Below are 27629 nucleotides of genomic sequence, written 5' to 3' on the forward strand. Positions count from 1 at the left end.
CCTCGGGAGGAGGAAAGGTTACTTGCACTGGTTCTTTGTAACCCATCTTCTTGCAGCTGTAAACGTTAAAGGAGGGACCGGTGCTTTGGGAACGCACTCGAAATAGTCTGCAGCTGCCTCACAAGTCTCTCTCTGCTAGTTTCAGCTGCGGTGGCCTCTTCTCTTCCCGGCACGGGAGTGCGATGGCCACCCGCTGCAGCCTGCCGCTGCCTCCTCGGGAGGCGGTTGGTGTGGTGCGGGGTGGCAAAGCCCGAGCAGAGGGCTCAGTCGCTGTGGCGTCCAGCGTGTCCTGCAGAGGAACTGGGAACATCAGTTCTCCAAATGATGTGAGTACTGGACTTTGCATGGACCAGGTGGCCTGGTTGCTGACCCGTATGGCTTACAGCGGGGCCACCTGGCTCCTGGTGGACTGGGAAGGTTCATTTCCCATAAGCGTGCCGGAGAGTGCCATCTCCAGCCATGCACAGGCTCTAGAGCTGCAGAGGCTACCTGCCAAGTGAAGATGTCGGGGTGCGTAGGCTGCAGCAGGCACATCCGCTCCTCACCTCCTGGGAGCATCCCCCGGCTTCCCAGAACTGGCCGCCTGCTGTGGAAAAGGTTATCTGCAGGCAGAGAGCTGCGGTTTGCGTTTGCACTTAGGGATAGCAGCTCTAGTCTGGCTCTACGTGTGCAGAAAACACCTACCTTTCCCTGGGACTCGGCGCAGCCCCAGCGCACAGGGCAATGCTCGGCGGCCGCTCGAGACCTGCACCGAAACAATAAGAATTGTTGCCTTTTGGGAAACACTGAGTCAGCCTGACCTCAAGTAACTTTTCAGAGCAGCAACCCAGAAACCTCCCACAGCATGCGCGAGCCTCCCGTCAAGGGGGGGGTAGAGGCCAAGGGACCGTTTTCACTTTACAATGTCGTTGCTGTTCAGCGAGTTCATGGGGGGAATAACCTGCTGCTGGCAACAGGCTGCCCGTAGCTCGGGCTGGATGGGGCTCTGGAGCTGTGGTGCAAAACGCAGCCCCAGTTCTAACGGGGCAATGACCCGCTGGGAAGTGCGGAGCTGCAGGATTTGCGGTGGTAGTGGGAGAGCGCAGAGGCGGTGGGCGCGGGGAGGTGTGTGCTGAGCTCCATGGTGCACGCACAGCGGGAGAGCCGTGCAGGGGTGCAGGCGAAGCGCTGCCGCTGTGCCCCCGGTCGGGGTGGATGCCGAGGCGAGGGGGCGTCATGGCCGGGCTGGTTCAGCTTCCCAGGGGCGGGAGGGGGCAGGGTATGGATGCTGCTCAGCTGGGAAAACGCTGAGCCAGACCAGAAGCTTTGCTGGGCACCGACACAGCTGGTGCTGCTAGAATAACACTGAAAACCGCGGCTAAAAATGGATGTGTGAAAAGGGCCCGGGGCAAACCAGCTGCAGCAGCCGTGCGGTGGGTGGGGGTGCGCGAGGTGGGGCTGCCACGCTGGCGGTGGCGGGCAGGCTCCGCTGCTCAGCCGCCCCGCTCACCCGCTGCCGGGGGGCTCCCGTGCTCCCCCAGCCAGCCCCAGGGGTGCTCCCCGGGAGGGGTGCTCGGGGCACCCCCTGCAGACGGGGCTCGTCGGGAGAGCGGGTGCCCCACCTGCAGCTGGCAGCAGAGCCATCGGCCTCCCCTCTCTGCGGCTTTGCGGAGCTGCAGGGCTCTGGCCTCGGGGAAGCAGCAGTGCCAGCAGGAGGACATTCCTGCCGTGGCCAGTGCGCCGTGGGTGATGCTGCGGCCACGTGGCTGGCGCTGGGCTCGGGTGCCTCGGTGGCACTGCTCTCTGTCACCTGTTTGCACGTCCTGCTTGGAGGCAGCAGAGCAACGGCGGTGGCTCTCCTCCCGGTACCACGGATACGGGGTCCCGCCGCAGGCGACCCAGGCGTTAGGTGCCCGGTGTCAGGGGCTAAGAGCCACCTCTGCCCCTGGTCACCGGAGAGCCAGCAGGGAGCAATGGGGCTCTTGCTGCCCGGCACGCAGAGGCACCGCGCCTTTGCTGACCGTGTTACAGCCACTCTGCGCGTGCAGTGCTGAAGGCAATGGTTTTCTGACAAATAAAAGCAGTTGAGATGGGGTAAGAGTAGGGGCACCGCATGACTTCCCCACATTATGTTGGTCTGATTAAATCGTGAATTCAAGGGGGCTTAAGTTACAGACCCAGTTTACGATTGTCCAAGGGCTCTCTGGGATCTCGGGGCTTCTGCTCATAAAAGTCACAGCGTGCACCGCAGAGCAGCAGCTCATAACGTTTTACGTGCGTCTGCGATGGCATGCTGGAGAAACAGACCTTTTGAGAAAGAAGAAAACAAAAATTGGAACCTAATAAAAGCTGATCTCGCTGGAATGACGTTCCTGGTAACAGCACCATTTCAGCGCACAGAGGAGCTGCTCCTCTGCTGTGGATTTCACCTCCTCAGAGGTTATTGCTCCTCTGTTCTCTGAAATAGCCTCTCAAAGCAGAGAAACAATTTCAGCCTAATACAAATTTAATTTATTTCTTCTAAACTTGACAGCCAGAGGTCTCCCCTCCCAGGCCCACAGAGAGGTATGCTGTGCTTTCCCCAGGGCTGGAGTTTTCTAACCAGATTAGAAGCGATCAGTTCCCATGAAGCTGCCTGCCCACGGCTCTCGTGCTCTGCTACTCCCAAAGACAACGCCGTGCGGGTGAAGCAGACGTCTCGGACACCGCTTCGCCTCCGCTCCTGGAGCACTCGAGCGAAAGATCCTGCTGCCCGCAGCCCCCGGGGGAGCACGACCGCGGTGGGCGCCAGCCCGGCCCCGAGCAGCCTCCTGGGACCAGCCCAGGCCGTCGCTCGCAGCTCCTGCAAAGCCCCCTGTGCTTAGCAGCCTGCTTGCCCGGCCGCCTCCCGCTCTGGAGCATCTTCCGAGCCAAGGGGCGCTGAGGGTGGCCCCACATCTGGCCGGGCCGTTTCTTTCCATCTTCCTCTGCGCTTTGGAAATCATCGGCCAGTGTCCCCAAGGAATACAGATTACAAAAATACAGTCTGGCGGGCACCATATGAATTCCCGCCCATTTGTGGTGTTTTTCCCAAGCTCTCCTTTTATAGCTCTTTGTTTTGTTGTGTCAAAACTGATTTGTTTATACGGTTTCAGAGATGATGTTTCTCTACAAAAATGTTTTTCCCGTAGTTTCGGATTGGTTCCCTTCCACGGTCGGTAACATCATCGCTTGGCACAGAGCCGCTGAACTTCAGCTTGTGCGATACCCACGCTGGCTGGGCTCGACCGGTGAATACGGCCCTCGGCAGCTTCGCTGCAGTCCGCTGCTTTGTCGTTCGCTCCCAGGGGAACTCAGGGCACAAGAAATGCCTTTGGCCTGATGCAGGACGATGCTGTTGGGTTAAGCGCGGCCATATGGCTGGGCACAGCTCTTGTCACTGCTCGGTTCTCCCGTGGCCCTGACCAGGCTGAGGGCTGCGCTGCCCCCGAACAGGCAGTTTGCATGCTTGGCGTTACAGAGAAAGGAGAAACCTTGCAATTGGAGGGGAAAGTTCTGGAGAGCAAGCAGCTCTTTCCCCTACTCCCTGCCAGGCCGCGCTGCCCCGAGAGTGCAGGGGAGGGAGGAGACGGCTGCTCCAGCCTAAGACGCACACGCCGAGATGAAATCATGCCCTCGCTGAAGCTGCTGGCAATGCTCCTATTGACTCGAACAGCATGAGGAGATCAGCCCAGCCCCTTCGTTAGCATAAATCAGCATCGCCTGCCTGGCCTCGGTGCTGCTAGCCCGCATTACACCAGCAAAAGATTTGGCCCACTTTCACCGGAGAAGAAACCGTTGCTCGGTACGCTTCTCTCCGGCAGTGTGGCTCTACGCAGCAGATATTTACCATTCGCAGCTGCCGGAGCCGCTTTCCCTCCGCGGGAGTAGCGCAGACCCTTCACTCCCTACGTTCACACTGGGGTCTCTATTTTACCTCAGTTTGTACAGAAAAAAATAATTATCTATCTGCCAATTTTTTAGATTCTACTCGCTTTGGGCAGCGCCTTGCAAATTTGTAAATAAAGAACTGAAGGAAGGAGAGCACAGAGCACATCCAGGAGCAGCCAGCCGTGTGCCCTGGCCGCTGCCTGCCCGGGGGCTCTGTGTCTGCGCCTCCGCAAAGACCCACCGCGCTCGCTGCAGTCCCCAGGGCCTGATCATGGCATCAGAATGTTTTGCTGTGTGCGGTGGATAATAAGAGCTGGGGAGCGGGGAAGGGCAGAGAAGCCCGAAACTTGGTTAGAAGTGCTTGATCCCTGCCTCGCTCACTGCAGGGTAACTGACAGCCTTATCGCGTTATCCCTACGCATTAAAGAGACTTGACGTTGTCCAGCTCCTCTGCGTTGGTCTGTATCTCTTGACCCTTCTGAATAATTGCCTTGAAATGCCAGTGCTGGTTTATTTCCTTTTGCTGTTTTACTGGAAACTGGGAAATGAATGTACAACGGACTGTGTGCCATTATTGTCTGATTTCTATCTAAGATGCATTTGGGTTATTAGGGGATGAAGCAGCTCAGTGGTGACAGCATTGCGAAGGTGTTTTTCCAAGCAGAAATGGCTCTCCAGGGCAGAGCAGGAGCCAGGCAGACAGGGGTGTGCCAGCCTGGCCTGAACGGGAGCTGTGCCCCGTGGCACTCGGCGGTCAGCTCCTGCCCAGCAGGGCGCCCAGCACCTTGTTGCCCATCCGACGCCGTGCCCGGCCTGAGGGAACCTCTGGTTTTGCGTGGATACCCCAGAGCAGCTTTGGCGTTGAGGTTTGTACAGCTCGCAGGAGCTCAGGGCAGCCCCCCAGCTCACCGCCCTCCTGCTGCAGATGCCCACAGCCACGGGGTGGTGGCCCTGGCCAGGGCCCACGGGTGCCCCGGCGGCTCCAGGCACGGCCAGGACCAAAGATCCCCTCCCTGCTGTGGCTGCGCCCGGGCTGCTCCCGGCTCGCCAGGCACAGGCGTTGCCTCCAGGGACTGTGCTGCACTATATTAAACATATGTCCCTCCTGGACCTTGCTCCTCCCTGCGCGCCCAGCTGTGCAATGGGAATAAACTGGTTGGTTGCCACCAAGCTCTGTGATGGGGCGTTTGTTGACGGCAGCGGTGGGTACAGCCCTTTTCCTTCTGTTAGACAGCATTTTGCCCTGACTGTCTGAAGCACATGCTGGTTTCTGACCCGCTCTGGGTAAAACCCAAAGGGTCTCTTTTTCTGCAGCTGCCAAATATTGGTGGATCTGGGGGAGTTCATGCAGGCAGCAGGTCCAGAGCATGCCTGAAACCAAACCAGGTGCTTCCACGGCTGAGCCAGCCCAGGCTGGCAATGTCCCTGCTGCCCCCCCCAGCCGGCCCGACCTGGGTGGCCGCTGCGATTCCACCGAGCAACGTGACTTAAGCCCCGTGAACTGGGCCACCTGGCCTGGCAGTGCGGCGTCCCCTTTCCCAGCTGCGCCTCCCTGCTCTCAGGAGGCAGCCAGCAAGAGAGAAAAGCCTCTGGCACAGTCTTTGCCAATTTATCTATGTAGGTTTCCTGTTAGCCTCAGCGGAGCTCTGGCAGTCTGTTGCTGGTTCCCCCGCTGCCTCCGCACCAGGCACACGACGCGGGGCAGAGCCCACGCCGGCTCTCCGGTGCGGGCAGGGATGTTTCAGAGCCTGGTGTGAGCCTTTCCCCATCACGGCTGTGCCCTGCACGCAGAGGGACGCGCTGCGCGATCCCATCAACGCTTACCAATATCTACAGGGTGGGGGGCAAGCGGATGGGGCCAGACTCTTTTCAGCGGTGCCCAGTGGTGGGACAAGGGGCACAAACTGGAACGCCGGAAATTCCACCTCAAGAGGAGGAAAACCTTCTTGGCTTTGAGGGTGATGGAGAGCTGGCACCAGCTGCCCAGAGAGGTGGTGGAGTCTCCTCCTGTGGAGATACTCCAAACCCGCCGGGATGCGTTCCCGTCCGACCTGCTGGAGGAGCCCCCGCTCTGACGGGGTGGTCGGAGCAGATGCTCTCCGCAGGTCTCTGCCGTTCTGCGATGGTTCTGCGCTCTCAGAGCACCTGATGCCGAGCGAACCGCGCTTCCCCCTCCACCCGCGGGACGCTCGCGCCCCACGGCAGCGGGGCGGGGGGCGGAGGCGCCCCAGCTCCCCGCCCGCCCTCGCCCCCCGCCGGGGGCCGCGCTGCCCCGGGCTCTCCCGCCGCCCCCCGCCGGCGGCAGGCGCCGCCCCCGCCCCGCCCGGCCCGCCCCGGCCCGCCCCGCTCCGCTCCCCTTTGTGCGGCAGCCCCGCTCCGCGCACACGCCGCCCGCCCCGCTCCGCTCCGCTCCGCTCCGCTCCGCTCCCCCCCGGCACCGCCCGGAGCAGCGGGGTGCAACTGCCCAGCCCGCTCCGCTCCGCTCCGCTCCGCTCCGCTCCGGCTCAGGTGGGTCCCGTCGGCGCGGCGCCCCCGGCGGGGCTGGCTGGGGAAGGGGCGGGCGGCCCGGCACCGGGCGGCTCGGGGGGTGCTCGGTTCGGGAGTTCACGTACCGGCGGGGCGGCGGCGTCCCCCGCCCCGCTCCGCCCCGCGATGGCCGGTGTCCCGGGGCATCGCCTCGCCCCGCGGGCCGCCCGCAGCCCCGGCCCTGGCGGCTGCCATGGCAACGCCCGGGTACCGTGGTTTCCCTCATCCCACCGTTGCCTGGTTACCGGCCCCCCGTGCTGGCAAGGATGCCCCGGCCGCCCCCCCCGGAGCCCACCGCGGGTAGGGCTCGGGCACGCCGCGGGCTGGCTGGGCGCCGCGGGGCGCGGGGGCTGCGGGGAGCCGGGCCGAGCGCCTCCTCCCCGAGGATTTGGCAGCGTTCTGCCTTCTGTTGTTAAATATTTTAGCAACGCCGTAGCGATACATAAACAGCCGAGTGCTTTATCCCGGGAAGGCGTACCAGCGGAAAGGAAGAGCGTCTCTCTCAGGGTGTGTAATTAATGCTTCCCGGAGAAACAGCTATCGGAGTCCATGTGTTGGAACTCGGATCTCGGAGGAATCCTTCTGGGGGAGGGAAAGTGACAGGTGGTTTGTGTGGATGTGAATAAGCTTTGCAGCAGCCTCTCGGGAAAAGCTGCCTGTGGGTTAGGACTTGCAGCAGTCCCCTGCACCCATTTCAGCCAGCCCGCGGTGCTCCGGGGCGCTCTTGGGTCCCGTTGGGATTTTTAGTCCCCCTGGGTAGTTTCACTCCCAGTTTGGAATGAAGACAAGCCCAGAGAGTCCCTGGCCGCGCGCAGCAGGAGCGTGGTTCCGAGGGGGAGCGATGGGGAGCGCGGGAGGCAAAGCTGGCAGCGTAAAGCGCAGTCGCTGCAGAGCGGGGCCACCTGTTAGAGCGCGCTGGCGGGCCTGCCGGGGACTACCCCGGGCCTGCGAGGTGTGGGGCTGCTGCACCTTTCTCTCCTGACGCTCCTGTTTCACACCCACCTTGGAATTTTAGCTGCCTCCTTGGAACTTACCCATCGCGGAGAGCCCCGGTTTTGCCAGGAGTTTCGACTTTGGTGTTGAGGACAACTCCCCAGCACAGCAAACGTGTGTCTGGTTGTTCCCCCGTGTTTGCCTTTTGGGCTCTGTGGGTGTTTCCAAAGCATAAAGAGGCCACCGAGCTCCGCGGCTGTCATGTCGCCGCACCTCCGGAGCCTGGAGAAGGCACCGCTGGTACCGGGCGGCACGGAGGCATCCTGTCGAGGGGCCGTGCTGCCTGGCCGACCCTGCTCGCGGCGTGCGGCCGCAGCGGTGCTGGCAGGGACAACGACCACGCCTGGTGGGGACGTCTGGTTGCCTTGTGCTCGGCCGTGACTGATGGCAGCAGCGAAGGAGCGAATGGAGAAAATGTCCGCTCTGATGCTCGGCTGTGCGTGGCAGTGTCGTGGCGCCTCGGGAGACACAGCAGCTTGAAACAGCTCCTATTCAGTGTTTTCAGGTGATCTGGATTTCTCTCGCCACCGGCACCTGCCGGGGTAGCCTCTGCTTTTGACTGGCCCGTTGTGCTGATGGCCGGCCGTGCCGCGCTCAGTGCACAGAGCTTGGGGTTTCACCAGGGCGCGGCGAGGACTGGGGAGCGCTGGGGGTGGTGGGAGGACGGGACAGCTCAAGCAGGTGCACTGCTTCGCTTTACAGCACCCCATTATCTCTTAAGCAAACGAGGAGAGAACGGGAGCAGCAGACTCCTGACGTGGTGGCGGTGTTTACTGCTTCCCCGGAGCCGCGGGCTGGGTTCCCCGCCTGCTCTCCCCACGCCAGCGCTGCCGGGCGGCCATTAGCTCAGCAGTCATTGTGCTGGAGGTTTGCCTCAAATGAAGGGCCAGCCTCGCTCTTTCGTGCCTGCCGCTTCTTGTTAGGGGAAACACGTATTGTCGGGGGGGGGGCGGGGACTGCCTGTGAGCCAGATGTGGCCGGGCGGCTTTGGCTACGGCTCCTTAGTGCTTTAGGGCTAGTTGCCTGGGGCTGGAAGAAGCCCCACAGAGGGCAAGTTTAGCGCTGGGGTACAGGTGAGGGCTGCGGCAGAGGGTGCGCTCGGAGCCTCGCGCAGCTGTGTTGAGCGATTCCCTGTGACCACGTGTTCCTGCCAGCACCGACCCAGTCGGGGCTTGTCCGGGGGGATTCCGTTAGCCTCTGAGTCTCGTTCGGCAGAAGCAGGACTGAGGTTTGGGTTCCTGCGGCTCCTGGAGAGGGTTTCCTTTGAATATCCTCTGGCTTGGGGAGATACCCCAAACCGGGTATTCTGTCCGGTCAGCCTTTTGGTGGGCACCGAATTGGGAAGTGCCGTCCACATCAGAATGGCGAGGGCTGGGAATCTCTCCTTCTCTCTCATTTAGGAGCACGAGGCACAACAACAGGCACATTAATAGCCAGATTGATGCTGACGTGAAATGGCAGAAGAGCACATCTATGCATAGCTGGAAATGTCCGTTCACACATACACACTCTTAAACGCTCCGGGCAACTGAGCACTGCTGTCACGGTCTTGGGGGCTTTGCACAGAAAGTAAAGATTTTAACTAGGTCTGATCTTCAGGAGATGCCCTGAGGACTCCTGACGGAAGGAGGAGGCTGCCCGGCGTTACGCTGTGATGGCTGAGACTTGACAGGGCTGATCTATGCAAAACAATGAAAAGGAAAAGGGGACTTCAAGATTCAGTGCCGTTACACCTTTCCCTGCCTTGCTGGGGCACGATTTGCTGTGCTAGGGAGAGCTAATCAGCGGGCAGGAGAGACTGGGTCTGGCTGCCTGCCCGGATGTCCCCCTGCTCCTCTGGCCACACACACACACACACACGCTGTGCACACACACACGCTAACCCAATGACATGCGGGATTGCGAGGAGGGATTATCCAGGAGCGGTAGGCTGAGGGAAGAGCTGCAACTGTGCCTTGCATGGAGCGAAGCATGTTGGCGACGAGCTTGGCTCTCTGGTGCCGTGTCAGCTGCGCCCGCGTGGCGCCGGGTGGCTCCCAGCTCCGGCCGCCCCGGAGCCCGAGCACAGCGTGGGGAGGGAGCCGTGGGGCTGGCGCTGGTGCTGCCACCGGCTGTGCTGGGCAGGATGGGACCGAGCAGGGGCCAGGCTGCGCCGAGGTGGCCGAGCGGGGTGCCCCGGGGCAGTGCTTCCCCAGGGCAGGGAGGGCATCCCCGGGCAGAGGGCACTGCCAGCGCGCGGGGGCGAGGGCGGCTCTGTGGGCACCGCCTGCCAACCCTCACCACAGGGCCGCCTCTGCGGCACAGGGTTAGTCCCTCAGCCCGGTCTCATCCCTGTCCTACCAGCGATGGGTTCAGGGGGAGCACAGGAAAGCCCCCAAACAGCAAACTCCCCGTGCTGCCTCAGTCTGTGTCGTCACCGCCTTCACCGGGAGCCTCTCCCAAACTCCTGAGGTCCTCCTCCTGGCACCCGCTCTCGCTCAGCCCTGCAGATGGGGATGGAGGGGTAAATATTTGGGTTTTCCTTCTTAAAACTGCAGATTGGGTTGAGGCGAGAGGGAAGGAGAGCTCTGGGCACCGCTGCCCCGATTCCTGTGCCACTTTGCCTCTCTCCGTATGAAGGCGGATCTCGCAGTTTTACCAGGAAAGAAGCCATGTTTTGATTCAAGTCGCACGCAAAGCGCGCGGTGCTGCCCGATCCCTGTGATTTGGAAGGGGGCGCGTGGCTGCTCGGTTTGGTGACTGCAAGCTTTGTGTCACCGACGGGGAGAAAACAGGGAGGTTTCCACCCAGCGCGCGGCATGGGAGAGGAGCGGGCTGTGCCCGGGGGCCGGGCACGGGGCTCCCTCGCTCATCGGGCAGCTGTTGTTTTTCCGCTGCCTTTGTGCAACGGCACAGCTGGATTCAGCGGGAAGGGAGGGCAGGGAGCAGCGCCTTCCTGCCGTCAAGGGTCTGAAGGCGCCGGTGGGGAAACCGGCAAAGCCTTTGCAGTGTTTGCTCTTCTCACTTGATTTCAGCTTCATGGAAAAAGTGGGTGGGCCAGCTTGAAACAAGGCAGGCAACCTGTGGCGCTTCGCAAAGCATATGCTTCCTTGGAGGAGCGCTGGGCTCAGTTGCGCTCCAGGAACGCTGTGTTTGTTTTTCTAGCGAGGACACCGCCAATCCTGACGGTTAGCTCGTGCGGAGGGAAGTTTTAGCGTGCGGAAGTGTGTGAATTTTGGGAACGGAGTTAGAAAAACAAAGAACATATGTGTGCTGCGTGCTTGGCTTGGCAAAAAAAGGGAGCTCTGCCGCACTAGATGCGAGGAGCCAAAAGCCGAGCGGAGGACGGGAAACAACGTCTGTGGCTGAGCGGGGCCCCAGCGCCGGGCGGCTGCGGGAGAGCGGGGGGCGAAGGCTTCGGCGGGTGCCGGAGCTGGGAGACGCTCGCTGCTGTCAGCGCTGGCAAAACGCCCCGGGGCAGCCAGCAACGGGCCTCGTGCGCGCTGGGAGCCGCTCTGGGGCCTCTGGCCTGTGCCTCAGACCCTCTCGCCGCTGCAGGCAGGGCTGCCCGTGCTGTAAAATCCACCTTTCCGGGTGTCGACGGGAGCGCCCCGAAATAGCGACAGCGTGAGGGGGGAAGGCTCGCGCGTGACGAGTGACTCGGGCTGAGACTGAGGGCTGCGGGGTGAGAAATGCCGCCTTCAGGAGCGGCGGGGCTGCGGGAGGGGAGCGCGCGTGGGGCGAGCGGGCCCGGTCGGCATCCCTGCGCTCGCACCGGGGCTGCGGGCGGGAGAGCTCGGCCCCCGGGCCCGGGTTCCCACGCGCCTTGGCTGGGGTGGTGGGGCTCCGGGCAGGGCAGGGGCGCTTGTGGATAACGCAGCATTTCCCAGTGTGTGCTCCAGGGGATGTCACGGAGCTGCTGCTGCCACAGCAGTCAAATAACGGCAAAATAAACGGTAAAAGTCTGATGAATGATTTGTTCAAAAAATAAAGGCATCGTTAATGCGCTGTAAGAGGCAATTCATCCTGTTCATCTAGCAATGGCATGTGCTGTATTGCATCTCCTCGTGCACGTACAACGCCCTCATATCGGGTAATGACACTGATTTTGTGCTGGCAGCCTCGGCAGTAAATAGATAAAGGATGTGAGATAAAGGACATGGGGAAATGTGCAACTAGAAGTTACTGTATCACCAGCTGTTGGGTTCTTTGTACGTGTTTCTAAGACCTGGTAATTATCCAGAATTACGTGCCTCAGCAAACGAGAGGGCTTGTCTGGGCACAGGGAGCCAGCGGCACGCTCCAGCGCGGCGTGGCAGCGCAGCCCTGCGCCGCACAATGGCAGCGGCAGCTGCAGGCAAGGGAAATGAAACCCTCCAGTGTTCAGATAAAACACATTTACTTCAAAATGACGAGCCATGGAAGGGGAGGGAAGGACTCTGGTTATCATGGGATGCTACTTGTTAGAAGGAATACCTCGGGTTCTGGAAACGCGCTCCCCACGTTCGCGGGGCCGAGCGCGGCGCTGGAGGCTGTTTCCTCCGCAGGCACGGTGGGACGTGGCTCCCGACGGCAGCACCGGGGACCAGCCGTGGGGCGAAACACTGCGGGGGCCAGCCCTGGTGGGCTGGTGGGCAGGGCTGAGCCCGCTCTGTGTGTGCCGTTCCTGGGCACCTTCACAGCACAAGCTGGGACGGGAAGGCACAGCGGGATCTAGGGGACCCGGGTGCCCTGAGGAGCTGGTATGGGGCAGCTGAGCTGCCTGCCCCCATCGCTGGCAGCCGGGGTGGGCTGGGCTGGAGGTCGCATCCAAATCAGGTCAGGCTCTGGAGGGGCTGGATAGCCCCACGCTGGGGATCTGCAGCCCTCAGCTAGCTGAATTCCTGCTCTGTCGAGGGCCCCTTTCTTATCGGCACTAATCCAGCGCAGCAGCTGCAGCAGCTCTGTAGCGCTCGGTGCTATCAGTGCTGCGCAGGGCGCCCGATAACACCCCCCCCCTTCCCCTCCTGTGCCAGCAGCGAGCCCTCTTTGCGCTCCCGCACCATGTATGGCCACCGAGCCCTGCCATCGTGGCGCTGGGTGACGGCCGGGCAGCCGCGGAGCACAAACAAGCAGAGCCGCGTGTGCGGGCGCCCAGGGAGGCAGCGCCCGCCCTGCCCCTGCTCTCCCGAGCCCGTGGCTCGCTCCCGCCGAGGCGGCACGTCTGCCAAGCCCTCTCCTCCTGGCAAGAGGTGTCCCCGCGCGCAGCCACCCACCGGGAAGGGGCGGCCGGGTCCGCGGTGCCCTGTGCCCGCTGGCAGGATGGAGGGCAGCCACTCCCCTGGCCCCTGCCTGTCCCCTTGGGCGGAGGAGAAAGGATGCTCGTGCCGGTCCCGCAGTGCTCGGGGCTGGTTAATAGGTACCGTGTGTGCCGGCAGGGCCCTACCTCCGCAGAGCCGCGGTGCCTGGTGTTGGCTGGTGCCAGCAGCAAGGGTGCCCATCCCAAGCGGGTGCAGCCGCAGCTCAGGGCGCGGAGGCGCACAGCCCCTGCCCGCGCTGGCCGGGAGCGTCACAGTGTGGCCGCAGCGTCGTTACGCCCAGGCTGCCATCCCTTTGGGACGGGCCCGTGCTCCGTCCGGGTGCCCCCGCACAAGGGCAGCGTGTGGGTGCTCGAGAAGGGGCAGGGAGAGGCTCAGGGGTGAGGGGGCACCGAGGGGTACCGCTGGTCTCCCCGTGCTGCTGCAGGTGAGCGTGGGGGGCTGGGAGGGGCAAGCGTGGCTTCAAGCTCGTGTCCCACCAGGGCCACTGGCCTCATTGTAGGAATGTGCTGTAATTGCTATGCTAATTGGGACAAATTAAAGTAAGCTCTGGGTGAAGGACACAGTATTGACCTTGATGGAGAGATCACAGCCCGTGTGCTGGCCCCGTTGCCTGCAGTGCAACCAGGAGGCTGCACCGAGATTCATGCCAGGAGCAGAGCCCGCGCTGGAGAGGTGGTTGAAAATACACTGCAGAACCCCGCAAAATGTCTGTCTGTCTGCTCAAACCCTTCCCCTCCTTTGCACGTCCGAGCCGCTGTGTCCCCGTCGGGCTGGGTGCAGCTCCGGCACCAGGTATTGTGGCGGGGCCCCCGGGTGTTTCCCAGGGCCAGCCTGGCTCCTTCTCCCAGCGCGGGCTGCACGCGCTGTGCAGCTCTGCCTGCCCGCACTGTCGGCCACGGGTTGCCTGTCATCCCTCCCGTGGACCCCAGCCCTGTCGCGGTGCCCTCCGTCAGCCTCCCGGGTGCTGAGCCCCCTTCTCCCCTCTCTCGCAGCGGCCATGGAGGCAGTGCTGATCTTCCTGTGCTCCCTGCTGGTGCCGGCGGCCGTGGCAGACGGTAGGTGCCAAGTGTTTTCCACGTTCAGGAGGTGGCAGGGGCGTGGGAAAAGGCTGCGGGGCCCCGGAGGACAGCCACCCCTCCGACCCAAGGGGGCTGGGGGGGGGCGGGGGGGGGCTGCACTGGCCGGGGGGCGGTGGGGGCTGCAGGGGCTCAGCCGGGAGCCGCGCTCACCTCACGCCCCTCGTCTGCTTATTTCCAGTGGCCACCCAGGAGAAGGAGGAGGACCCCTTTAACTATGGTGAGCACCACCGTGTGCGGGGATGGGTGTGCGGGCAGGAACACGTGTGCACGTGCGATGGGGAGCGAAAGAGGCTGCCCCTTTCCCTGGGCCCAGCCCCTCTGTCTCCTCCCCCCAGATTACCAGAGCCTGAGGATCGGGGGGCTGGTGTTTGCCGTGGTCCTGTTCACTGTCGGCATTCTCCTTATACTCAGTAAGTTGGGGACGGGGCGGGCGCTGGGCGTGGGGGCTGTTCTCGCAGGGGGCGGCTGTTGGGAAAGGCCATGGCCCGTTCCCACTTTGGCCGCGCTCACGGTGTTTCTCTCCCCTTGCAGGCAGGAGGTGCAGGTGCAGTTTCAACCAGAAGCCCAGGTGAGTGAGGGCAGCGTCTCCTGTGGAGAGCCCCTCTGCCCGTCCTCAGCTCTTCCCGGGCTCCCTCCCGCAGTTGGCGGGGTGGCTGCGCTCCCTGAGCATCCTTTTCGGGTGCCTGGTGCCAAAAGCCGAGGGACGCTCTGCTGCAGAGCTGTGCACAGCCCCACGGCACCTTCCTCAGCGCGGCCCGTGCTCTGGGGCATCCCACCGCTGGGACGGGGGCAGGTCCCACCTGCTCTCACTGTGCACCTCTTCTTGCAGAGCTCCGGGGGACGAGGAGGCTCAGGCTGAGAACCTGATCACCTCCAACGGTAAGGTCGCCCGTGCCGCGCCACGCGTGCTCTGCCGCTGTTTCTGCCTTGCACCCGCCTGCCTGCGGAGCGTCCCGCTGCGGGCAGGCGCTGCAACCGCTCTGCTCTTCCCTTTGCAGCGACGGGAGCGCAGAAAGCGGAGAATTGAACGAGAGCCATGCGGTGAGTCCCGGGGCTGCCGCACACCGGCCCAGGCCGGTGTGAGTGGGGGCACCGGGGCTGTCACAGCCTCAGTGCTGGGAAGGAAGGGAGGGACAGCCGGGGCTGTGCACGGGGGCGACTGCCAGGGTCCGAGCAGACCAGTCTGCTGGGATGGGGCAGCTCTGCAAACCCAGCACAGTGCAGGAACGAGCGCTGGTAGGGGCCGTGGCAGGGAAGCGCGCAGTGCTGGCGAGGTCCTGGGTGTCCCGTGCTCGGCAAGCCCTGGTCCGCCCAGCAGGAAAAGGAAGCATCTGTCCGGATTTTCCCTTGCGTTACGTTTCCCTTCCTTGTGCTCCTCCGCCCCAAAGTGGTTTTATTTTTAGGGCCTCCAGAGAGCTGAGTGCCAGTCCCCTGGGGCGTCACGCTCCTCGCCTGCAGCCAGAGTTCCCCCGGGCTCCTGGGCTTTGGCCCACACTCGGAGAGGGGGAATCCTGGAGCCCGTGCTGGCGGGAGCGCGGCTTGTGCGGCTGGAGGACGAGCCCGGCGCAGGGAAAGGCGGTGGCGCTGCTCCCAGCCTGACTCGCTGCTCTCCCCACCCAGACCCAGAGACCCGAGGACAGATGCTCGCACCGCAGACGCCAGTGGCCTGCGAGGAGACCGAAATCGCAGCAACAGGTCCCTCTAAGGAGATGCGAAGCTGCTGTGTCTGTGTTACCCTCTGTACTTCAGCACCGGTTCTCTGTTTGCTAACCCGACTAAACTCCGCTCACCGTCCTCTCTGCCTCCAGTGGTGTGTAATGTTGATGTGAGATGACCATTACCTCTAGGGCTAGTCGTTGCTCATGTTGTAATAGTGACTTCCTCTTCACCTTTCTCGTGCTGTGCGTGTCATTCGGGCTCTGTACGACCGGCAGGCGCTGCCCCTCCGGGCTGCCCCCCGAGCCCGGGCAGGGGAGCCGCAGGGCAGGGCGGCGCGGGCTGCGGGGCAGGGAGCCCGCTGCAGCCCCGGGGGAGCCCTGCGTCCCCCCCAGCCCCCCCCGGGGCCGGAGGCTGGTGGTTCACCTCGGCGGGCTGTGGGCAGGGCTCGGGGACCAGTCCCCCCGGCGTTCTGGGCGCCTGCCCAGCGTGACTCTGGACCACGCGTTGCCGTTTCAGCAATAATCCTCCTGCGCAGCCCCAGCCCAAAGGCGGCCGCGGTGGGGGGCGACTCAGGCGGGACGGCCGCAGCTTGGCTGCCCCGGGTGGTGGCACCTGGGGGCTGGATTTCAGGCGGAAGGCAGCTCCCCTTTCTCGCCTGCTCAGCTCTCCCCTTTGTGGCCCTGGCTAAAACCCACCCATCTGTGCGGAATGCTGTTTTAAACGTGAAGAAACGCTGTGGTGGCGGAGGAGCCCCCGTGAAATCCCCCAGCACGGTGACACTGTGAAAGAGGGCGGCTGCGCAGCGGTGACCCTGCTAACCAGCACAAACCAGCTCCCCGCCAACACTCCGCCTGCCCGCGAGACGGAGCGGGGCAGGTTAAACAGTCTCTGAGGGCTAAAGAGAAACATGGACTGAAATAAAGGTCCTGTCCTTGCTTGTCTTGGGCAGGGAAGGGGCAGCGGTGTTTCCTCCTGGTGCTCCCTGCCCTTCCTCGTGCCTCGTCACTCCCTGGGCCGTGGTCCGGGACACGGCCACCCGTGTCAGTGCTGCGTGTCGTGCCGTGGCGGTTACGTGTCGTCAGCCCCCTGGTGCCAACTGCCCCTTCTCCCCGCGGGCAGCAGCGAGCGATGCGCAGGGCTGTGTGTGCCTCAGCTTGTACAGCGGCGACACGCCGGCTCCGGAGGGGCTGAGCCCCCGGTCCATCGTCACCTTGTGTCCGCTCGTGGGTTGGGGGCAAACCTGTGAGTCTGGCCCCTTCCCTGAGCCCGTGGGCGTGCAAAACCATGGCCTCAGCTGGGGCTGGGGGCGGCCAGCTTAGTCGTGGGCACTTGCCACGGCAGGGCCAGCCTGGGCAGCAGTGGGGGATCCCCAGGGCTGCATTGAAACATGCCAGAGCGCCGTCCACACACCGGGAAAGAGGTTCTTGTCCTCCGGGATGGTTTTGAGAGGGGTTTCTGCTGTGCCCACCCCACCGCGGTGGCCCTGCCTGCAGCACGGGCTGTGTCCCTGTGTCCTTTGCATCCCTCGGTGGGGTCGGGGAGCGCGCTCTGTCCCATCTGTGCGTGGCAGAGGGACCGTGCCTCCAGTACTGTGTCCCTTCCCTTCCTCCTGGCCATCGCGGAGAGCTCTGCTCCCCTCCTGCCTCCGCGCGGCTCCGCGGCCTCGGGCAGAGCAGGCGCCGCGCAGCCCAGCCCCTGCGTGTCGGCCGTGTGCGTGTCCCACGTCGGAGTGCCCGTGGTGTCTGTAGCGTGCTGTTGGTGTTAACACGAAACAAAGAAATCCCTGTGGTGTGTAGAAATGGCAAAATCCTGACTGTTGTAAAATAAACAGCTATTGTGTTTCCTTTTAAATAGGCGAGTGTGCTGCTGTGGTAAAGGACTGGTGTGTTCTGTGCTGCGACCTGGGGGGGGAGGAATAAAACATCATTTCTATCGGTGCCTGGCTGCGTCGTCTCAAGGGCCGTGGCAGTTCTAGGGCTCAAGGGAAAGGCTGCAGGGAGCGGGACGGGGCGGAGGGCTCTGGCTGTGCTGGGGAAGGCGGCTGGGCGAGCCGGCGGGCAGCTGCCCACACTGTCCCGCTGCGCCGGCAGCCAGGCTGGGGCGGAGGGGAGCAGCGGCAGCGCGTCCCCCGGGCAGCACAGACGGGCTTTGTGCTAGCAGCGGCGGGCTGTCCCGTTCCTCCTCCCCACCGCGCTCTTTTCTGCAGCCAGCAGCAGTTTCAACAATAGGCAGAGACCGTGTGAAGGGAGCGCGGCAGCGGCCAGCCCGGCTGCACAGCCCCGAGGGACGCGGGCACAGAGCCCCCTTGTCCCTCGGCCTTTCGGGAGCTTTTGTGTCGCGGCCGCTGGCGCGCCCATGGAGGGGGATGCTGAGCGCCGCCTGGGCTCCATGACGGCGGGAGGGCCCCACGCGACACCCTCCCAGGGCTTGGCATCACCCCGTGGCGCCGGAGCTGAACTGCCGTGGGCTCCTCAGCCTGTGCCGAGCCCCGGGCATGGCGAGGGGAGCGCTCCCACGGGCCGGCTCCCTCCCCCTCCCCGGCCACCACGGTGCTGAGCGGCTTGGGCGCGTGACTCCCGCTCGCCGATTGCCAGATTAGAGCAAACTGGATTGAACAGCCGGCCTGGCAGCGAGCCTCGCCACCCGGGCCGGCACAGCCGCACGGGGCGCAGCATCCTGGTACCTGCTGCCAGGCAGGGATGCACCACGGACATCGATTGCTGTGCCAGGGTGCCGCAGGGCCCCCCCGGGATGACTCGACGCCGGGCTGGGGGGCACTGACCCGGCTGTCGCGGGGACCTGCGGCCCCCGGCTGCCGGGATGGAGCATGCTGCCCGCTTCTCTCTAGCAAAAGGCAGTCGCAGCCCGTACAGGAGCCCATCCCTCTGCCCCCCGCCTCGGGCTCGCCTCCGCAGCGGGAGGTGAAGCCCGGCTGGCCTGAGGTTTGGGAGGTCGGGACAGGGACACCCGCAGCTGCGGGGTGCCCAGCGCTCCCCGCCGGCTGGCACGGTGGGTGCGCACCCTGCCCTCCCCTCCCGGGCCTCCTTCCCAAAGGTGGGCGGGAGCCCTGCGCCTCCCCTCGTGACTGCGATAAACATTACACCGAGGCCGTTAATGTTTAATGAGGTTTGTCTCCCAATTAACGTGCTTTCCCGGGGGTGCCCACTCCCAGAGAGAGGCACCTGCCGGACGACGCGTCGACGCGATGGGTGACGGTAAGGGCGCTGCGGGGAGCAGGGCGGGCGGCAGGCACCCACGGCCACCAACCCTGCCTGGCCCACCCGAAATGGGCTTCCCTGGGGAGGCAGATGCCTTCACGGGGGCATCGCCGCGGGAGGCGCAGGGCTGCTCCCTCCTGCCACGCAGAAGCCTGTGTGTGGGAAGCTCTCACGGAGGATTCGGGGATGACGCGGGGTTGAATCCCCAGAGCTCTGCAGCCCGCTGGCGCGTCAGTGCCCGCTGGCATTTGGCTTCTCAGGGGGATTTCTCCTTCCATAAACGGCTCCTGGCAGAGACGCGCAGTCAGGTAAGGTGGCTGGGGCAGTACACACAGCCGTCGGAGGGACGAGCCTGCTGGCACGGAGGGAGGCTGCCGGCACGCACCCCAGTGCACGGTGCCAGCCCGAGGGGTTGCTCCGTGCCGTGTGCCGTTGCTGCCCTGCCGAGGCCGGTGGGCAGCGGCACTTCCCGAGGGCAGCGTGGAGGCTGCTCTGCCGATGTCGCAGCCTTAGCAAATAGCAACCGGCTGCTGCAAACAACCGAGCTGGGAGCCCGTCTGCAGCCCGACCTGGCGCTCCGAGACTCCCGTGCATCCTGTGAACGTGTCCTGCGAACGCGGTGTGAACTTTAAACTCCCTGGGGTGAAGAACGGGAATTTGGGAATCCTTTAGTGGCTCAGCTAGACCCTAAGGAAGTCAGGGCGCTCGTGCTTGCAGTCTTCGTTCCTGATCTTTCACACCTCACCTCCCCGTCCAGGCGCCCACTGCGAGCCCAAGCCCTGGCTCTCACTTGGGTTTCTCCTCTTTTCCAGAGCAAGCGCCCGAGCAGGGCCTGGACAGGTTCAGCTACGGTGAGTACGTGCCCCGTGCGGCCCCCCGGGGGCTGCGGGCAGCGGGACGGGCAGCCCACTCCCACGCCTGCCCGTGGGCTCAGCCCCGTGGGCTCAGCCCCGTGCCTCGGCCGGGCTGACCCCCCCTCGGCTCTCCTCCTCCCCAGACTATGAGACCATCCGCAACGGGGGGCTGATCTTCGCCATCGTGGCTTTTGTCGTAGGGCTCCTCATCATCCTCAGTAAGTGCCTCGGGTGGGCCGGACACCCCCCTCGGCTCTGTTCCCCTGCGCGTGGCCCCTTCTCCACTCCCCTCCCTCCTCGCCCCACACCAGGCACTGGGGGTGCTGGGCTGGGGCGGCCGCTGACCTGCCCCACCGGCGAGGGGTGGGCATCGCCCGTGGCGGGGCTGCCCGGGGAATTTCCATCTAGGCAAGCTCCCAACAGACAGCGAGTTGGGAAGGAGACCACATAAACATTTAGCGTTTCCCTGCCAGCGCCAAGGCTTTGGAGGGAAGGTCACTAATTAAAAATAGCAAAGAAAACTCTGACATTTCCAGAGTGGGAAACCAGCTTTCCCTGAGCCCTCAGACCTCGGCAGCTCCCAGAGAGACCCGGTGCGGGGCGTGCAGGGCACCCTGCGTCCCCCCCGTGCGTACAGGCACTGCCTGCCTCGCTCCGCGGGGCCGGGGGCGGCCGCAGCATCTCAGCTGCACCCGGTGACGTTGCCCAGCGGTTGTAGGGAGAAAGATAAGAAAATCGCCTGCATTTAGAAGGACAGACAACTGAGCGGGCTCTCGTGGCTGGCGCTTTTCTGGGCAGTGCCAGGGGCTGAAGCTTTGGGGTGTGGGGCGGCACAGGGGGGCTGCCCGGGCAGCACGTGGGGTCAGTGTCTCCCCACACTGGTGGGGCCAGCCCCAGCATGGAGGCTCGTGGCTTCCCCCAGGAGCCAAACCCGGCGGTCCCTGCAGAGGGGACAAGCCCGCGAGCAGGACCGCTTCGCTGAGCAGAGAGGGGCAGGTGAGACGGGGTGGGGGGAAGGCTCCAGCCGCAAAGAGGTCTGAGTTGCTCCTCTTGCCCCCAGGCCAGCGGTTCCACTGCGGAGGGAAGAAGAAGAGGAGGTGGGTATCGCACGGTCTTAAGGCAGCCTCATCCCTCCTCCCCATCCCAGTCCTGCCAGCTGAAAGGGCTGGGGTCTCGGCTCATGCTCCCTCCCGCCTCAGCCGCGTGCCCAGCGTAACGTCTCCCCCTGCTTTTTGTTCCACAGACAAGGGAACGAGGAAGACCTGTAGCTGCAGGTAGGTTGCAGCAGGACACAGCCAGCGGCAGCCAGGCTCCGGGGGCGTCTGCCTGTGCCGGGCAGCGGTGCTTCGAGGCACCGTGCTTCAGGGGGGGTTGTCTCGGGAGGAGAGGAGCTAGGACACACGGGCCTCTGTGGCCGTGCAACCCTCCCACTCTCTCTGGTTTCAGAGCTGCCATGCTGCCACGGAAGCAGAGCTTCATCCAAAGCAGAGGAGTCCTTGCCAAGGACCACCCCTTACCCCGCTCCAGTGGATCCATTACCCTGCTCACCACAGGCCAGGCCAGGCCAGACCGCAAATTGCCCTCGTGCTTTCCCCTCTGTTAGATCCAGCGAGAGTTTCTTGGCTAATAAAGTTCAAGCTGAGAGAAGTTAAACTTTGCGCCCAAGGCGTTTGAATCACCCACTCTCCTGGCCCGGCACCAATGCCTTTTCTGCCCTGCGGACATCTTCCAACACAGACCCGGGAAAGCTTTCCGCTGGCTGCTGCGCACACACACAGCACGGAGCAGCCGGCCATCTCCCCCCGGGGTTTGCACCGCGGCCTGCGGAGGGGGGGACGCTCCCGCTCCGGCCACCCTGCCTGCTTCGAAGAAACACGCCTCTCGCCCAGCGTGAGCACTGGCCGTGGGTGCCCGAATCCTGCGGCACATGCCCTTCCCCGGGAAGGGTTTGCCGCGCTGCGCAGTTTGCGCGGGGCTCTTCGCCCACTCGCTTTCTCGGGGTGCTCCATCCCGGCGCCCTTCTCGGGCAAGAACAGGGCTGGGATGGTGCACCCAGCTCTGTGCTTTCACAGCCTCTCTCGTCTACGGACACAGATGCAAACATCCCTTTTTAAAAAAAAAAAAAAAAAGAAAAAGAAAAAGAAAAGAAAAAAGGAAAAGAAAAAAAAAGGAAAAAAAGGGAAAAAAAAAGAAGAAAGCTGTGCCGCGATTGGAGGGAGGAGGGAGGGAGGTCCGCTGGGCAGAGCGCGGGCGAGTCGGGCCGACACGGACACCTAGCGACCGGCCGGGCAACCTCGCCGGCGGCTCCGCTGGCCCCCGCAGCGCTCCCCGCCCCTTCCCCTGCCGCCCTCGCGGCGGGTCCCCCGCACGAGCGGAGAGGGCCGAATCGGGGATTGCCGGGGCAGATGCGGGGGGAGCCGCCTCCCGGCTCTGCACCCCCCGGGGGTGCTTTGCCCCCCCCAGCTTTGGGGGAGAAGCAGCAGTCTGGGGCTCCCTGCTGTCCCCCGTGCCGCAGTCCCGCGTGGCTCCCCAGGGCCGCGCTGCGGGTGCGGGGGGCACGCAGGGGCCCGGGAGCGGGGATGGGTCCGTAAGGGCTCTTGCTCAGCTCAGGGTGGTACCTCGCTTTGCCTGAAGCCCCTGGCGGGTCCGCAGCCCCGCTCGGCGTTCTGGCAGCCCGAGCATCCCGGCGCTGCTGGCGGAGGAGAAACCGGCTCACCTGGTCTGTTTGGGCTCCAATTGAGGTCAGACATTGACAGTAAAATGGGATTAGCTGGGGGAAGGTTATTAGACAAAATCCGTGCAATTTGTCTAATCTGAGGTGCTTATTTAACATAGTAAGGAGATTATTTTGAAATATAATTTTGACTCGACACTGACCCACTAGTAAAGACTCGTTACAGCTTTGCACAGGTCCAACAGGAACCAGACTCCTTCGGTGGAGGGAGAAAAGCTCTTGTTGTACAGCACAGACAAGCCAAAGGGTTTGCTCTCAGCAGAGCTGGCCCTGCCCGCTCCCTGCTCCGACCCCCGGTCCTCGCCGGAAAGGAGTGTGGTGTGGCTGCATCCCCGTAAAGAAGGAGCTAAAGGGCACAGCAGCCGGGAAGGCAGCAGGCATATGAAACAAGACCGTCCTCAGTGGGGTCTCGCATCTTTGAAGCCCGGGGCTCCCCGTCTTCCCCCGCACCCGGCCGTGCCAGGGCTGAGGGCGCAAGCATGCCCTTCAGGGTGCGCATCCCCCGGCCCCAGCCCCCCGGGGAGCCCCGCGGACTGAGCCCCGGCAGCTCCAAGGGAAGAGATTAAGGGGAGCGAAAAGCCGTGTCTGGCTCCCTGCGCAGGGGGATCTCTGTCTCGGCACCAGATGGCATTAATAGCATTACTGTGCGCGGCTTGCGGACACCCACGTGTGCACGCTCGCTCGCCCAGCGCCTCGCAGCCCCGGCTGGGGCTCGGGGGCTGTGCCACGGGTCGGGGACGCTGACAGGGCGAGCAGCGTAGCTACGTGCCCCTCCGGGATGGATCCAGGGAACCTGGGAACCAGGAACAGGGGAAAGGCATAGGCAAATTATATGGTGCATGGTAAATGTGGCCTCCCCGTGCCAGGGGCAGGGGTGCTGCCAGCAGTCCCTGCTCCCCAGGCTGGCACAGGGGCATGAGCCGCTTCCAAGGCAGGGCGCTCTGCTCCTCTCCGCACCTCCACAGTCCTTTGCTTTGGAGGTTGAGCCCAGGAGCGATGGGAGCGGGAAGCTGGGAAGACCACAGGGAAAGGCCACCACCTCTCTGCTCAGCTGCCCTTCTCCTGCTGCTGCTCTGGTGAGAGGCACCCGCTCTGCCCAGCGCCTGGGCAGGGGGAGTCGTGGTCCCCGTCGGAGGGTGCCCCGTGGGACAAGCCCCAGCCCTGCAGCCCTTGCCCTGCGCCTGCAACCCTGCGGGTCAGCTGGGAGCTACGGCCTCGGCGAGGAGGCGTGTGCCTTCTCCCCTGAACCAGGCAATCTTGGGGGATTTCTCGCACAGTCCCTTGAGCCATTAATCTTCTCAAAGTAAATCTTTTCTGTGACACAAAGGGGATTGGGTAAATAATACAGTGGACAAGTGGAGTGTCCTTTTCCTCTGGGAAGAATTCCAGTTCCGCACAGCTTCCCCTTGGCACTGGCTATTCCCTGTTTGCTTTGCCAGTCTCTGGATGGAAAGGTACAAGGGAGAGGGGCTCCGGCCGGCTGTGGCTTGGCCAGCTCTCATGCTTAATCCACGGCTGAACGTGAGGTGACGAAGGAGCGGGGCGGGGGCAGGAGGAGCAGCAGCCAGGGAGGCCGGCTGCTCAGCTCGCCCAGCCTGGAGCCCGCCAGCACTGCTCCGCCATCTCCGCGATGCCAGGGACGCATTTGGCCCGCGAGGAAACGTGAATGCAAAATGTCTCCTCATTAGTTAAAACAGGAGAGCAGCAAATGGTGACTAATGGAGCCAAAGAGGAACACTTGACAATGTGGAGAGATGGGGCCGGGCTGGCGGGGAGCCAGCCACACGCCTCGTTCTCCCTTTGTTCTGCTCCCGAAAAGGCAGCGCATCCATCAACAGCAGCGCCTCTGCCAAAACAGCGGCGATCCACCGTCTCACGTTACCCTCCCAACCGGAGTAAATAACGTTTCAGCCCTCATTTCCATGCCGCACGTGCCCCAGAGCGGTGGTTATTAGGAAATAACTGCTCACGCTAAGACAGAGGGCTGCCCCGCCGCCGGGCCCGCAGAGCAGCCCCGCAGCAGCGACGCTGCGTGAGCGCGGCTCAGCCTCGGCAGCGCCGGCCCCGGGACGGCCGCGCTGCCTCCTCACGGCGGGGCTCAGGGGGGCTGAAGCCAAGGAGGGGCCTCGTGCATCCAGAACGCGCGTCTCAGGCCCGTGCCGTGGCCCTGCCAAAACTTTGCAGAGCCCCTGGTGACTCCAGCCTTGTGCCTGGATGGACGGGGGCCGGGGCGCCGCAGCTCGCAGCCGGCAGCGGGGACGGCCACCCGGGGGGGGGGGGGGCGGGGGCAAGCAGGGGCCCCTGGGCCGGGGCGAGGGCTCCTGGCAGCAGCCACAGCCGCGGCGAAGCCGAGCCACGCTCGCCCGCTCCGCGCTGCGACGCTGCAACACTAGGGGGAACCAAAAATCCAGCTTCGCGCCTGGAAAGGGTCTTCCCCGGGAAGCGGGAGCGCGGTCCGGTCCCCGCGCATCCCGGCGGCCCCTCCGGTCCCCGCAGCATCCCGGCGGCCCCTCCGGTCCCCGCGCATCCCGGCGGCCCCTCCGGTCCCCGCAGCATCCCGGCGGCCCCTCCGGTCCCGCAGCATCCCGGCGGCCCCTCCGGTCCCCGCGCATCCCGGCGGCCCGGTCCTGCCCACGCCAGCAGCAACCCCCGGCTCTGGGCACGGGCTCCCGCGTGGCCCCTGGAGGGAGGGTCCCTTCTGGCAGCGCGGCCGTTTCTGTAGTGCGAGTGACCCGGGGGGCTCAAGGAGGCTCCCGTTTTCGGGCACGTGGACCTGCCGGCATCTGCCTGGCCACGGGCTCGCCGGCCCCCTTGTACCCCTGGGCACAAGCCCCGCGCCTCCTCTGGGGCATCTACGCTCCCGCTGCCCCGTGTGGCAGCCGCGTGCCCCCCTCTGCCGCTAGGGAAACTGAGGCACAGAGCGGGGCTGCGACGTGCCGGCAGGCGGGGGGGTGGGGGGACTTCTCCCCCCTCAGCAGCCCCCGCACAGGGCCAGCCTTGGGGGTGAGGGGCTGCTGCCCCTCGCCCAGGCTGAGGAGGGGCCCGGGGGGAGGGGACGGGAGGGGACAGGAGAGGCACTGCTGCGGGCAGCCGTGCCCGGGGAAGCCCTTTCGCATCCAGGTGCTCCCAGCAATCAGCCCAGCTGCAGCCTGGTCTGCAATTAGCCCCAAAGCCTTTTTCCTCCTCTGCCCCGAAGGCATTTTGTGGGGGGTTGCTGTGTGGGGCAAAGCATGTGCTTCGGCTCCTGTGGAGAAGGGTGGCCAGCGAGGGGTCGCGGTGGGCTGGCTCCGCTCGCCAGAGAGGTGCTGCGAGGCTAAGTTCCTGCCTGCGTGGGAAGTGCTTTGTGGAAATCGGCTAGTGCCGGGTAAGTAGCCCTGTTGTTTTAATGACTGCTTCCTCCGGGGGATTTGTCTGGGAGGGTGGCTGAGGGCATGGGGCTGGTGGGAGGCGAGGTGTGCCCTGGCCAGGGGGATGCTGGCGCGGGGGGTGCTCCCTGCAGCACCGTGTGCCCCTCTGCAGCACCTTGTCCCTGGCACAGGGCACAGCCTTGGGCTGCAGCTGACCCCAGTAGCTGTGGGGGTCCCTGTCAGGACCCTCCTTTTGGCTGTTTTCCCCAGTGACCCTCTGTGGGCTTGTATGGAGGGTGGGTTTTTGGATATTAGTGGAAGAACTATTCCTAGGGGAAAGCAGTGGCTGGCTAACGGGGTATGTGAGCATGGGCACCTCTGTAAGCCCCAGAGCTCTGGGCCTGAGGGATCCTGGAGCTGAGTCTGAATGCTGCCCAGAGCCAGAGCAAATGCCGGGGAGGGGCAGGTTAAAGGAGGCTGGTTGGGTTAAAGCGGTTGTGGCAATGTTGTCCCTTGGGAAGGGGCAGAAGCATGTCTTCAGTGGGAAAGATCTTGCTGTACATGTTCTACTGTGGTAAAGTGTGGAGGGTCCCTTCTTCCAAAGGGGGAAGCCCATTGGGTCTCAGAGCGGTGCATGGGCATGTGTTGCTCTAATTTTTCCTCTGCCTTGTGTGGAGTTTAGGCCAGGGAAATGATTCCTTAGCATGAGCTTCACCTTTTAGCTAGCTGTGCAGCTGGGTTTGCTGCTGGCTCTGGCAGGTTGCTCGCTCCGTTAGCGGGTCAGTGGCTACAGGGAGTGTGAGACGTGCTTCTCCCAGCGTGTTAGTGCTGGCCTCGCTTCCTGGGAACCTCGGATGTGCTGCCCAAATAATGAATGCGGTGCTTTTCAGCCCTTCCCGATCACAGCTGGATGGAGCACATGATGCCGTTCCAGCCTGCTGATGGGGTGGGTGTTAGCAGGACACCAGCTTTCCCGGCCGAATGCTCATGCAAAGGCGAAGCACAAATGCTTCTTGCGCATATTCAAATGCGGGAGCTGCGGGAAGGCTGATGTCCCTGAGCGCTGGCTGCTGGGCCGGAGCTGAGCCCCAGGTGTGGGCTGGCAGGAGCCAGCTCTGGGCAGCGCCCGGCTGCCTGCCCTCTGCTGCCAGACCCCCGTGCGCCTCTGGGCGCGGGGGGCTGCACCACCGATGGAGGAGCAAACGGGGCCGTAATGAACGGCACAGGCAGCTCAAGGGCTCGCCATGGCTCCCTGAGCATGACCCCGGGCTGGTCATTCACCCTGACAGCCTTTAGTTGTGGTCTCGTCTTGTGCTGCGTCGCGTCCTGCCAGCAGATGCTGTCCTGTCCCGCAGGAAGGAGCTTTTGGCAGGGGGGCTAGCGAGCTCGGTAGAGGCTGATTCTCTGAGCTAGGGATGATGGGGAAACTTGCTGGAGAGGCTGAACAGCCAAGGGAGCTAAAAATGAGCCCGTGAGTAACATTTACTCCCCCTGCACACGTGCCTCGAGGGGAGATCTGTGAGGCCCTGTGGGTGCTATGCCAGCGAGTGCCCTGCCAGCCCCCGCGTCCCCGTTTCATTCACTGCTGAGTGTAGGAGGGTAGAAACCGCACCTGAGCCCAACACATTGCGTGCCGGGTAGCAAAATGCTGTAGCAGGTTTTGTGGCTGGAAGATTCCCGTGAGCAGGCTGGCCCGCACCGCCATCCTGCAGCAGCTGCCAGGGAGGGAAGGGGGCAGATGCCTGGCATGTGGCTGGGGCTCCCCAGAGCCTGGGATTTGCTTGTTGCCTTGGGTGTGGGCCTGAATACCAATTTCCTTGCTAAGTATCAGCTAACATCTGTATACGGATGTAGGTGGCGATTGAAATGCACCTCGATTCCTAGAGGGATGCGTGGGCACCGGGTGTGCATCAGCTGCCGCTTCATCCCCTCTCGGGATGCTGATGGCACAGCCAGGGGTACGAGCCAGCCGGCAGCGAGCGGCGTGGGGCCGGGGAGGAGCACGTGCACGCGTGGGAGGGCTGTGTGCCGGGGACACCCACGCACTGTGAT

The 27629-nt window shown here is 63.9% G+C and overlaps 2 protein-coding genes across 3 annotated transcripts; both read left to right on the forward strand.

Annotated features, from left to right (window-relative positions):
• Positions 1-6259: 6259 nt before the first annotated feature.
• Positions 6260-17275, forward strand: LOC309680263 (FXYD domain-containing ion transport regulator 6-like). 2 transcript variants are annotated; one of them, XM_082493812.1, is made up of 8 exons: positions 6260-6396; positions 13679-13741; positions 13944-13982; positions 14101-14175; positions 14297-14333; positions 14595-14644; positions 14764-14806; positions 15386-17275. In XM_082493812.1, the coding sequence occupies exons 2-7, from the start codon at positions 13684-13686 to the stop codon at positions 14790-14792; spliced, it is 288 nt and encodes a 95-aa protein (XP_082349938.1). In that variant the 5' UTR covers positions 6260-6396; positions 13679-13683; the 3' UTR covers positions 14793-14806; positions 15386-17275. The 2 variants fall into 2 exon arrangements, with proteins under 2 accessions (XP_082349938.1, XP_082349937.1); XM_082493811.1 differs by lacking the exon at positions 6260-6396 and adding an exon at positions 11260-11342.
• A 1270-nt stretch (positions 17276-18545) lies between these two features.
• Positions 18546-21134, forward strand: FXYD2 (FXYD domain containing ion transport regulator 2; the record flags this gene model as incomplete). The annotated part of the gene is made up of 6 exons (XM_082493813.1): positions 18546-18639; positions 19455-19493; positions 19640-19714; positions 20557-20593; positions 20740-20770; positions 20943-21134. 5 exons carry the CDS (start codon positions 18546-18548, stop codon positions 20762-20764), a joined length of 270 nt encoding a protein of 89 aa, XP_082349939.1. The 3' UTR covers positions 20765-20770; positions 20943-21134.
• Positions 21135-27629: the final 6495 nt, after the last annotated feature.

Source organism: Vanellus vanellus (assembly GCF_965231255.1).
Source record: "Vanellus vanellus genome assembly, chromosome: 21".
Taxonomy (NCBI): Eukaryota; Metazoa; Chordata; class Aves; order Charadriiformes; family Charadriidae; genus Vanellus; species Vanellus vanellus.